The sequence below is a fragment of the Alosa sapidissima genome, chromosome 4 (assembly GCF_018492685.1).
Source record: "Alosa sapidissima isolate fAloSap1 chromosome 4, fAloSap1.pri, whole genome shotgun sequence".
Lineage (NCBI taxonomy): Eukaryota > Metazoa > Chordata > Actinopteri > Clupeiformes > Clupeidae > Alosa > Alosa sapidissima.
Window position 1 is genome coordinate 34,467,982 of NC_055960.1, and position 12,500 is coordinate 34,480,481.

General features: G+C 44.6%; 1 protein-coding gene across 14 annotated transcripts in view; it reads right to left on the reverse strand.

Annotated features, from left to right (window-relative positions):
• Positions 1–12,500, reverse strand: part of ppfia4 (PTPRF interacting protein alpha 4) — a 134,814-nt gene that overhangs the window by 36,359 nt on the left and 85,955 nt on the right. For all 14 annotated transcript variants that reach the window (XM_042090725.1, XM_042090723.1, XM_042090715.1 and 11 more), the window contains one exon: positions 8,775–8,849. In XM_042090725.1, coding sequence (XP_041946659.1) covers positions 8,775–8,849 — 75 coding nt within the window. The remainder of the gene's footprint in view (positions 1–8,774; positions 8,850–12,500) is intronic.

Sequence of the window (12,500 nt, forward strand, 5' to 3'; positions counted from 1 at the left end):
CCTTGGGTAGGCTTCTGCAGAAAACAATGTTGTTGCCGATTTAATACTATCTGGCGACGTTTTTAACAGGCTACGCAATAGAGGCTTAGACAACTATGACCCACGTTTTGGTTTCGTAAATTAATTTGCCCTACTTCTTGACTGCAATGTAGTCAATTGACTGCTTGACATGTCATTTTTATTTTTCTGTACGATAAACAATTACATCTGCTTTATGCCGCAGAATTACATTCATATTTGGCTGACTGCAGACGCGCCACTTCCCTCCCCATATTCCAATATTAAGATAGTATAAAGTGCTTTTTGTATAGGCTACTATCATAAAAAAAAAAAGTTAAAACGAATAGCTATTTGCAATTTGACAAAACACTGGTCCTCATTTTGCGAATGTCCGAGTCACACATAATGTTTGAAAACCACTGGCTCGTAATCACAATAATTTAACACACGACAGTTGGATAACCTACTTCATCATGTCCCCATGCCTACATTTATAATTTTTAATTTTTAATAGACTACCGTCGAAGATGCTGACTTGCAAAAGCCTCGGGATAACACGTTATCTCCACTATCATCAGTCATGCCCCTTGATCAAAGTGGGGAATGAAATAAAAGTTTGATAACCACTGGCTTAACAAGTTACCTGCAGTCCAGAACACAGAATCTATTGCAATATTCTGATGATCGGCGATGATATCGGCAAATGTTTGTTTTCCAAAGTAAGAATTTCATTTCACCATGCACCTTCGACAATACCTGGCCTACCTGGTATCATTACAAACATTATTCTGTGTCCTAAAACTGGCATATTTTATGGCATTGTGTCATGTAAGTTCGTTGCAAAATCTAGAGAAATGTATGAGGTGGTCAGCGGGGGACAATTGAGACACACATTGGATTGTGTTATTACTTGAACATTCCACACTATCCACAGCTGTGGTAGGCCTATCAGGGGCAGGAGGATTACTGTCAGCGCAGGCTTTATATAAAATTCTTCAACAGAAGGCCTCGAATGTTGTCTTGTTTGTGGAGCGCTTTGCTTCGCTTCTGTAATTTCGGCTTCATTGAAAATGAGGGCTTCCCTCAATGACCCTCCGAGAATAAATAAAGGTTGAATGAATGCAGGCTTGCCCAAAATAAAGGCATGTGGTTTGCGCAGCCTAATAACAGACCCGCCAGAATGTGCATTATGATGCTTTTTTACGAGCAAGATGTTTTTGGTACCCTACGCACACTGCATGTTCTTAAATAACAATGATCATCAGTAATATTCGACCATTAATTTGGGTAAATGGGCAAGCGTGACCACCTTGATTGGCTGATTGTAACGCGGGCATGATTCCAAACACCTCCCTTACGATGATGAGTGACAGGTCTCAGAATGCGTGCGCTACACAAGGACGGAAGATGATGAATAACTGGGGCCGTAGGCTATTCACAAAGGCTTTTATCTTACTACTAGGAGTAGGCTACTCCTAAATCGCACTTAAAGATTTTAGATTGGAGTTTTCTCTTAAAAGTTATTCACAAAGCCTTTCAGACAACTCCTAAACTAGGAGTGAGTCTTCGTGGCTATGGATGACGTCATTACATTATGCACGAGCTTGACTGAAGTGACCACCTTGATTGGCTGACGATTGTAACGCGGGAATTCCAAACACCTCTCTTCCGATGATGACTGACAGGTGACAGGTCGGAGAATGCGTGCGCTACACAAGTAGTGTGAAGGACGGAAGATGATTAATAACTGAATAAAAAGGCCTAGCCTAAATGAATAAAGAGTAAGGCAAAACAAATAGCTTAGTAGCCTAATGAAACATAGGCCTATGGATTGATGCAGTAGCCTACCTTTGCAACATTATTAAATGAATCTGTCACCATATCCCTAGGCTACGTTTGCAAAGAGGAGAACATTTTAATTTGATTCACAATGAAACGTTACATTTCATTTCCATGTTAACAATGAGTAGTTTGTGTTGTTGTTGGTGGCGTTATTGCATCCCTTTTATGAATGCAAAATTGTTCCCTCGCAATTGGAAGCTCCTGTTGCGCATAGGCTATTTCAAAACATCGCAACGTAAAATGCCACAAAAAAGCTGTTTATGAATAGGTCTTAGTGAGTTAGGAGTCCTCTCGACTTACGCTGTCCCAGACTTAGGTGCTACTTTTAGGTCTAAAATGCTTCGTGAATTACTTTTTGTGAAAAAATTAGGAGTCCTAAAGTTAGGAGTGACGCCCATTATTTTTAGGAGTTGCTCCTAAATTCGCCAGTTAGGAGCTACTTTTAGCCTTAAAATTATTTGTGAATATGGCCCCTGAATAAAAAGGCCTAGCCTAAATGAATCAAGGCAAAACACATAGCCTAGTAGCCCAATGAAACATACGGATTGATGTAGTATCTTGTAACATTATTAAATTATTCTGTTACTATGCCTACGTTTGCAAAAGAGAACATTTTAATTTGATTCACAATAATGTTACATTTAATTTACATGTTGACAATGATTAGCCTAGTTTTGGTTGTTGTTGGCGGCGTTATTGCATGTTAGTTATGCCTACAATGCAAAATTGCTTCCTCGCGATTGGAAGCTCCTGTAGCTGCATAGGATTTCAAAACCGCAGGTTTGTGAATAGGTCTGTGAGTAAGGAGTCCTCTTGACTTCTTTTAAGCTGTCAGAGGTGGGAAGGTGTGATTTTTTGGGGGAAGGGCCGGATTAACTGGGCACAATTGTCTGATGGACCCCCTTACCCCCAGCCAACGTGAATCGGGTGGTTAGTTAATAGGCCTATCGTGAAGATTTTTCCTGCCATCTAAGGCGATAAACCCAGAAAAAGTTGACAGTGATTTTTTCATAATCACTTTGGAGGGTCATAGAAAAATGTATTGCTGGCGAGGGAGGGTCACGTCTTTTTGGACTAATGCTCCCCAAACTCCTCCGGTAGCCCCTTAAATAAATAGGCCTAACGAACAGTCCCTAATGAAGTAAACTTGTGACCATCAAAAATCGTTTATCTCCTGTAGGCCTAACTCAGTGATAACAGGACGTAACAGGAAGGCATTTGGCTGAGCAATGGAGGTTAATACTCTATATTTTGTCCAAATGATGTCTGTCTATCATCGTTGCACTCGGAGAAAACCAGAATGTTTAATTTGTCCTGCGTCTCTACGGCTGCAAACGGGATTCACTCGCAGTTAACCAAATATTTCTTTATTAGGGCAGGCATATTTCTGGTTATTACACTATTTCTAAACCAGTCTGCTAAAGTCTGTAGTGAAGTCTGTGTAGGGTTTTCCAGGCTCCATTTCTTTTTACGAGACACCCTGCTCACTTGAGCCATCTACCGGTTGTTTGGGTTGTTGCAGCGTCTCACTGGAAAAATACAAATTAAAGTCGCGTGATACCGCGTGATCCCACGCGCGGACCGCGAGTGAAGCTGGCCAATTCGAAGCACTGCCCACTGTATCTTCTACGCATATGAATGCTCATGAAGGCTACTTTGTTTGCTACTAGTGATACATGCTGTACCGTAAGGGTTAGGGTCAGATTACTAGTCATTTTTCTCTCCCTCTCTACCTGCGTGTAACTGTGTGTGTGATTCTCTCTCCCTCTCTACCTGTGTGTGTGTGTGTGTGTGTGTGTGTGTGTGTGTGTGTGTGTGTGTGTGTGAGTGTGTGATTCTCTCTCCCTCTCTACCTGCGTGTAACTGTGTGTGTGATTCTCTCTCCCTCTCTACCTGTGTGTGTGTGTGAGTGTGTGTGTGTGTGTGTGAGTGTGATTCTCTCTCCCTCTCTACCTGAAATGTCTGGGCTGCCTGGTGGCTCTTCATCTCATGTCTGTAAGTGTGTGTTTGTATGTACGTGTGTGTGTGTGTGTGTGTGTGTGTTTGTATGTATGTGTGTGTGTGTGTGTGTCTGTGTGTGTGTGTGTGTGTGTGATTCTCTCTCCCTCTCTACCTGTCCAGACGGTGTGTCTGGACTCAGTGTGAAATGTCTGATTCAGGTCAGATTACTAGTGACACATGATGTACCGTAAGGGTTAGGGTCAGATTACTAGTGACACATGATGTACCGTAAGGGTTAGGGTCAGATTACTAGTGACACATGATGTACCATAAGGGTTAGGGTCAGATTACTAGTGACACATGATGTACCATAAGGGTTATGGTCAGATTACTAGTGATGCTGTACCGTGAGGGAGGGCCTCTAAGGATCTTGGATACAACACACGGCATGGTTGTGTTTGCTGTTGTATCCTGCATCATGTTGCGTGATGGTATATAGGCTTGGTTGTTAATATCCTGTGTCATGTTGCGTGATGGTATAGCTTGGTTGTTGATATCCTGCGTCATGTTGTGTGATGGTATATAGGCTTGGCTGTGGATTGGCCACTGTGGGGAATTCTCTACCTATGGCGCAAGGAATTTAACATCTGTCCTGTGTGTGTCTGAAAATACCCACAGTGGTTGGGAGGCTGTCTGCCTGTACATGTTATTGTTGTTATTATTGTTGTTTGGCACACATACACACACATACACACACACACACACACACACACTCTCTCCTTGCCTCCCTTATTTGGGATCAGCATGAGTCACATATAGTCATCTGATCTTTGCTGCGCTTATTTACAGAGTAGCAATTATTTACAGCCACTGAACTAGGACAAACATATGGAATCAGAACAACGCCATAAAGATTGTGTGTCCGTGAAAAGATATTCACATGTGTAATAGAGTTTTGTCTTCGAAAAATATGATTTGCACAAGTGTAGAACCGTTTTGTAACTGTGGAATTCATTTGTCTGTGTGCAAAAAAATGCGTACCTGTAGAAATATTTTGTGCACTTGTGAAAAACATTTGTCCACAGGGATTTAGTTTGAATGTGTGTGGAACAGCTTTATAGCTACAGGCATGGGAGAAGTGCGACATCTATCTTTCGTGTGCAAACTGGATCTACGAAGCTACAAAACTTTTTTACAGACACGAATTTTGGCAGTGTTTTGTCGTTGTTTCTGAAGAGCCAATCAGCAAATTTTGGCACTGTCTTGACAGTTTCTGCAGAGCCAATCACCACATTGCATCGCCTACTGACTAGCCAATCAGGGGACGTCCTGCGTCACAGCTCTCGACCAGGGTCAGCAGCAAAGATTCTAGAACAGAGCTGGTCGGCAGGCACAGAGCTAGCGGACTTAAATCTCGTAAATCTAACAAGTTATGCCTTTTACAACAAGGTTTTTAATGGAACTGTGGTGTTTAATTTCCATAGTCTTTGTTTAGTAAATGCATCTTTAACAAAACAAACAAAACAAACTTCTACAAACAAAACAAACACACACACACATACACACACACACACACACACACACACACACACACACAGAGCTGTGTTGTGTCGTCAGCTGCCACTTCCTCCTTCACAGGAAGTTAGTTTCAAGGATGGTGTGTCAGCAGCGCAGGTTACCTGTCTGTTAGATTGAGTGCACACACACACACACATTGGCGCTACTGACAGAGAGACTGTATACACATTTAGAAGTGCTGCTGCTGTATACCTAGTCACTGTAAGATTGGAGATCATATCTCACCATCACCACAGAGTGTGTGTGGGAGCGTCAGATCCCTAATGACAGCAGATGGTCTCATATAGTCTGCTCTGATCTGGCCCTATTCTCGCTTTGATCTGGTTGGGATTATATTTAAGTACTAGTTCTAGAGTTAGCTACAATCTGTGTTCTTCATGGTAAATATGCTCTAATATGTTGCTCTTCACTCATCCAGTCAAAGCTCTGAGCACTCCAGCCTGGAGAACTGTCATCTCTCTCTCTCTCCCTCTCTCTCTCTCTATCTAGCCATGGCACTTAATCTACTAAACCCCTCTTCTACTGCACTTTTTACCCCCCCCCCCCCCCATTAATGCACAAATAGGCTGACACCAGACATAATTTCACTGCATTTCTTACTTCCAGTAACTATATGCATGTGACAATAAACTTCCTTGTATCCTTGTATCTCCCTCCCTCTCTCTCTATCTCTCTCTCTCTCTCTCTCCCTCCCTCTCTCTCATCACTCACTTTTTTCTCTCCCTCTCTACCTGCGTGTAACGGTGTGTGTGATTCTCTCTCCCTCTCTACCTGTGTGTGTGTGTGTGTGTGTGTGTGTGAGTGTGTGTGTGTGTGAGTGTGTGTGTGTGTGTGTGTGTGTGTGTGTGTGTGTGTGTGTGTGTGTGTGTGTGTGTGTGAGTGTGTGTGTGTGTGTGTGTGTGATTCTCTCTCCCTCTCTACCTGTCCAGACGGTGTGTCTGGACTCAGTGTGAAATGTCTGGGCTGCCTGGTGGCTTTTCATCTCATGTCTGTAAGTGTGTGTTTGTATGTACGTGTGTGTGTGTGTCTGTGTGTGTGTGTGTGTGTGTGTGTGTGTGTGTGTGTGTGTGTGTGTGTGTGTGTGTGGGTGTGGGTGTGTGTGGGTGTGTCTGTTAGCCTCGTCTCTCAGATATTTTTCTTTTCCTTCATCCCTCTTCTCCCTGCATGTTCTGAGATCAACTGAGCTCTCTCTCTCCCTTCCTCTCTCTCTCTCTCCCTCTCTTTCTCTCGCTCTCTCTCTCTTTCCTGTCATAGAGGCTATTTAATTACAGCCTTTTATCCTACTCTGTTCCCCCACTCCACCAATCCCATCCTTGTAATACACACACACACACACACACACACACACACACACACACACACACACACGCCCAGGGTTTGCGCTTCCCTAACCTCACCTTTCTCCAAAGCTTCAACACTAATCTCTCCTACCAACTGCCCTGTCAGGGAGAATACATCACATCAACACATACACACACACACACACACACAGATAGCAACACACCACAAAGACACACACGCACACGGATACTAACACACCATACAGACATTCACACACACACAGACACACACACACACACACACACATAACTCTGACAGAACCCCCTAAAGCCTGTAGCTCCTCAACACAGCACCCACCCCCCCCCCCCCCTGCCAAACACACACACATCAACCCCCCCCCCCCCCCCCCCCCCCCAAACCAGTCAGTTGTATACTTTAACTTCTCCTCCCCCAGTGGGCTTAATTCAAACACGGTCTCAACAGTCTCCTTAATCCAGGAAATAAAACTTCAATTCATCATCAGGAGTTCTATAAATACAACCAACAGGGATAAAGATAACAGGACATGAACAAGCTCCTCTTCACTGTTTAGTTGTGCTACCAATGAAATGCTCCGCTTGTGGTCCGACAGTAATTTCAGACAGATCTATTCCCCACTCCCTTCCTGGATCTATCCCCACTCCGTTCCTTCACATCAGGGTCTTTATCAGGGTCTTTATCAGGGTCTATATCAGGGTCTTCATAGTATAAGTATATATACTCTTTTGAGGGAAATTTGGTCTCTCTTATCCCAATCCGTGAATTAGTGAAACACACACAGCACACAGTGAACACACAGTGAGGTGAAGCACACACTAATCCCGGCGCAGTGAGCTGCCTGCTACAACAGCGGCGCTCGGGGAGCAGTGAGGGGTTAGGTGCCTTGCTCAAGGGCACTTCAGCCGTTCCTACTGGTCGGGGTTCGAACCGGCAACCCTCCGGTTACAAGTCCGAAGCGCTAACCAGTAGGCCACGGCTGCCCCAGGGTCTTCATCAGGGTCTTCATCAAGGTCTTTATCAGAGTCTTCATCAGGGTCTTTATCAGGGTCTTTATCAGGGTCTATATCAGGGTCTTTATCAGGGTCTATATCAGAGTCTTCATCAGGGTCTATATCAGGGTCTTTATCAGGGTCTTTATCAGAACTGTCAGAACTGTTAGAATCCGTGCTGGATCATTCCCTTTTCATTCTCTCTCTCAGGACGCAGATAAAAGGGTCATATTTACAGTGAGGCATTTTTCATTGATTAATTAATCATTTGCGTTCCCCAGCAGGCCCGATGGCACTGGTCCCACTCTCTCCTTTCAGAGCTTGTGTTTGTGGAGGGGCTGTGGCACAGACGGCTCTCAGATCCCCTCTAAAGCACGACAAAACACACGTCACCTCCTGGGTCCAAAATGGCGGCTCTCCGGGCGCAGTTTCAGCGCTCGCCAAAGCCTCCACTTGGCTAGACACCGCAACTGATCTCTAATGCCAGACACGGAGCCTGATTGAGTTAGTGCTATTGAAATGAAGTTAGAGGAGCAAAGTGTCAATAATCAATACGGTTTATCTCCAGCAGACAGGTCAAACTGCCCCAGAGCAATTAGGCCTCTCAACACAGAGGACAATTACTCAACCAGCAGGTGTGTGTTCACAGCAGAGAGAGAGAGAGAGAGAGAGAGAGAGAGAGAGAGAGGAGAGAGAGAGAGAGAGAGAGAGAGAGAGAGAGAGAGAGAGAGGAGGAAGTAAGAAGAGTGATGTAAAGATAGATCAAAGAGATTATGATTTTTTTAAAAAACAAACTTTATTTTTCTCCTAACATCATTCCAAATGCACATGAATCCACACACCTGAAATGTACTGTATTCTGTTAAAGTCCACAGATCATATACTGCATGAACTGGGCATGACAAGGGTCCACCAAAGACCACCTTCCATATGGGCTTGGAGCAGAACACACACACACACACACACACACACACACACACACACACACACACACTCACCTTCCATATGGGATTGGAGCAGAACACACACACACACACACACACACACACACACACACACACCTTGCATATGGGCTTGGAGCAGAACACACACACACACACACACCTTCCATATGGGCTTGGATCCGTTCATCCTGTCCTCAGCATCTGGTCTGTCCTTCCGCTGCCTCACCACCATCAGCTGTGGACACACAACTCACAATTACAAAATATACACACACATACCATACATATAAAATATATACACACATACCATACATACAAAATACACACACATACCATACATATAAAATATACACACACATACCATACATACAAAACATACACACACATACTATACATATAAAATATACATAACATATCATCATTTACATGCACATACATACAGGCCTACTCAACAAATACACATCACACCCAACACTAACACAGTCGGAACAACACAGCACGGTATGTTCCATGTTCCATACTATCTCTTACGACACACTCTATTATTAATATTAATATTATTATTAATTTAACACACTCAGTAGGCACTGCAGAGTCTTATAAAACATGAGCGGCATGACGTAGCATGGCTTCAGCTTAGTGGAGGCGAATCGGGATGAACTGCAATGCTACAAGACACAATACATACAAGCATGAATGAAGCCGCACAAAGGAGACACAACCGACAACAAAGACTTGAACCTGACGGGATTAGCAATGTCACACTCTTAATCTGGAGTATGAAACATGGCACACACCCCGTTTAAGTAAGAGTCTTCCTCAGCACACACACACACACACACACACACACACACACACACACACAGGCAGTGACACACACACATACATACACACACTATCTAATCTGGAGTACGAGACATGGCAAACAGGTTGTCTAAGAGGGACAGACACACACACACACACACACACACACACACACACACACACACACACACACATACACACACACACACACACACACTAATCTGGAGTGTGAGACAGCAAACAGCCAGTCTAAGGTAGCTTTAGATGCCCCCCTTTAAAACAGCTTACATCTGATGTTCTCTCTTCTTCTCACAGATACTACACATACTGTACATACTCTCTCTCTCTCTCTCTCTCTCACACACACACACACACACACACAGACACAGACACAGACACACACACACACACACACACACACACACACACACACACACACACACACACACACACATATCTACCCCCTCCTCAGAACACAGGGCTCACTCCTTTTATTTCATTTTGGAGGCCTCCTCTTCTCTTCTCTCTCCATAGATACAACACACATACACACACACACACATACACACACACACACACACACACAGACTTCCTAAGGCCTGTTGTCAGCTTTACTAGTGGGATTAGGGGAGATAGCTATGCCTCTACACTTTCCTTTTATTTATTTATATACCCCAACATCCCGCTCACACGCACGCACACACACACGCACGCACACACACACACACACACACACACACACACACACACACACACACACACACACACACACACACACACACACACACACACACACACACACACACACAAACACAGAGCGGCAGCCAGCTCAACTCTCTGTCACAGAATGGGCTTCTAAGTGTAGGGGGCCTGGGACTCTGCATGCAGCTGCTTTTAAAGAAGAGAAGACAGAAGAAAGAGAACCTAATGAGAAACGGCCGAGAGCCTGCAGTCCATTACATTTGAATCCAAACACCACCGGCCCCTTATCAAACAGCATCGGCCCCTTATCAAACAGCACCGGCCCCTTATCAAACACCACCATTATCAAACAGCACCGGCCCCTTATCAAACAGCACCGGCCCCTTATCAAACAGCACCGGCCCCTTATCAAACACCACCATTATCAAACACCACCATTATCAAACAGTACCGGCCCCTTATCAAACACCACTATTATCAAACACCACCAGCCCCTTATCAAACACCACCATTATCAAACACCACCATTATCAAACACCACCAGCCCCTTATCAAACACCACCATTATCAAACATCACCAGCCCCTTATCAAACACCACCGGCCCCTTATCAAACACCACCATTATCAAACAGCACCGGCCCCTTATCAAACAGCACCGGCCCCTTATCAAACACCACCATTATCAAACACCACCATTATCAAACAGTACCGGCCCCTTATCAAACACCACCATTATCAAACACCACTATTACCAAACACCACCAGCCCCTTATCAAACACCACCGGCCCATTATCAAACACCACCATTATCAAACACCACCAGCCCCTTATCAAACACCACCATTATCAAACACCATCGGCCCCTTATCAAACAGCACCATTATCAAACACCACCGGCCCCTTATCAAACACCACCATTATCAAACACCATCGGCCCCTCATCAAACAGCACCGGCCCCTTATCAAACACCACCATTATCAAACACCATCGGACCCTTATCAAACACCACTATTACCAAACACCACCAGCCCCTTATCAAACAGCACCGGCCCCTTATCAAACATCACCATTATCAAACACCACCGGCCCCTTATCAAACACCACCATTATCAAACAGCACCGGCCCCTTATCAAACATCACCATTATCAAACACCATCGGCCCCTTATCAAACAGCATCTGCCCCTTATCAAACACCACCAGCCCCTTATCAAACACCACCATTATCAAACACCACCATTATCAAACACCACCAGCCCCTTATCAAACACCACCATTATCAAACATCACCAGCCCCTTATCAAACACCACCAGCCCCTTATCAAACACCACCATTATCAAACATCACCAGCCCCTTATCAAACACCACCGGCCCCTTATCAAACACCACCATTATCAAACATCACCAGCCCCTTATCAAACAGCACCGGCCCCTTATCAAACACCACCAGCCCCTTATCAAACAGCATCGGCCCCTTATCAAACACCACTATTATCAAACACCACCGGCCCCTTATCAAACAGCACCGGCCCCTTATCAAACATCACCATTATCAAACACCATCGGCCCCTTATCAAACACCACTATGCACCCGCCCATATCACTGTTGATAATGCGCTCTTAAAATAACATATAAACGACTCGCCATGGACTTCTGACCAGGTTTATCTTGGTCAGTGGGGTAATGCGTTTTAGGTAGTGTACGATAGCGATTTTTAAATAATGCGCCAAACCCCTCCTTAGATCGTTAATTGCCACACCCCATGGTGTGTTGCTCAATAAAAGAGACGTATAAGATAAGAATAAACTTTGCGCTGGGATAATAATCTGTTTTCCGCCAGGCGCCAGGTCGCAAAAATAGGGCTCAATAAGTTAAAGTGTGTGTGAACCACATGCTGCCTTAAAAACATATTTGCAGATATCTTGGAGCACAGTGGAGTTTCAGCCCGGCTAGAAATGAACCCTACTACACGCACACACACACACACACAGTCACACACACACACACACACACACACACTCACACATACACCACACACACACACACACACACACACACACACACACACACACACACACACACACACACTCACACATACACCACACACACACACACACACACACACCACACACACACACACACACACACACACACACACACACATACACACACACAAGCCCTTCCCCAGCAGAAATAAACCCTAGTACACACACACACACACACACACACACACACACACACATACGCGCGCACACACACACAGACGCGCCTGCCCAGCAGATATGAACCCTTAATAGTGAACTCCAAGATACTACACACACACATACACACACCTCCTCTGCAGAAATGAACCCTTAACAGCAATCTCAGAGGCAGT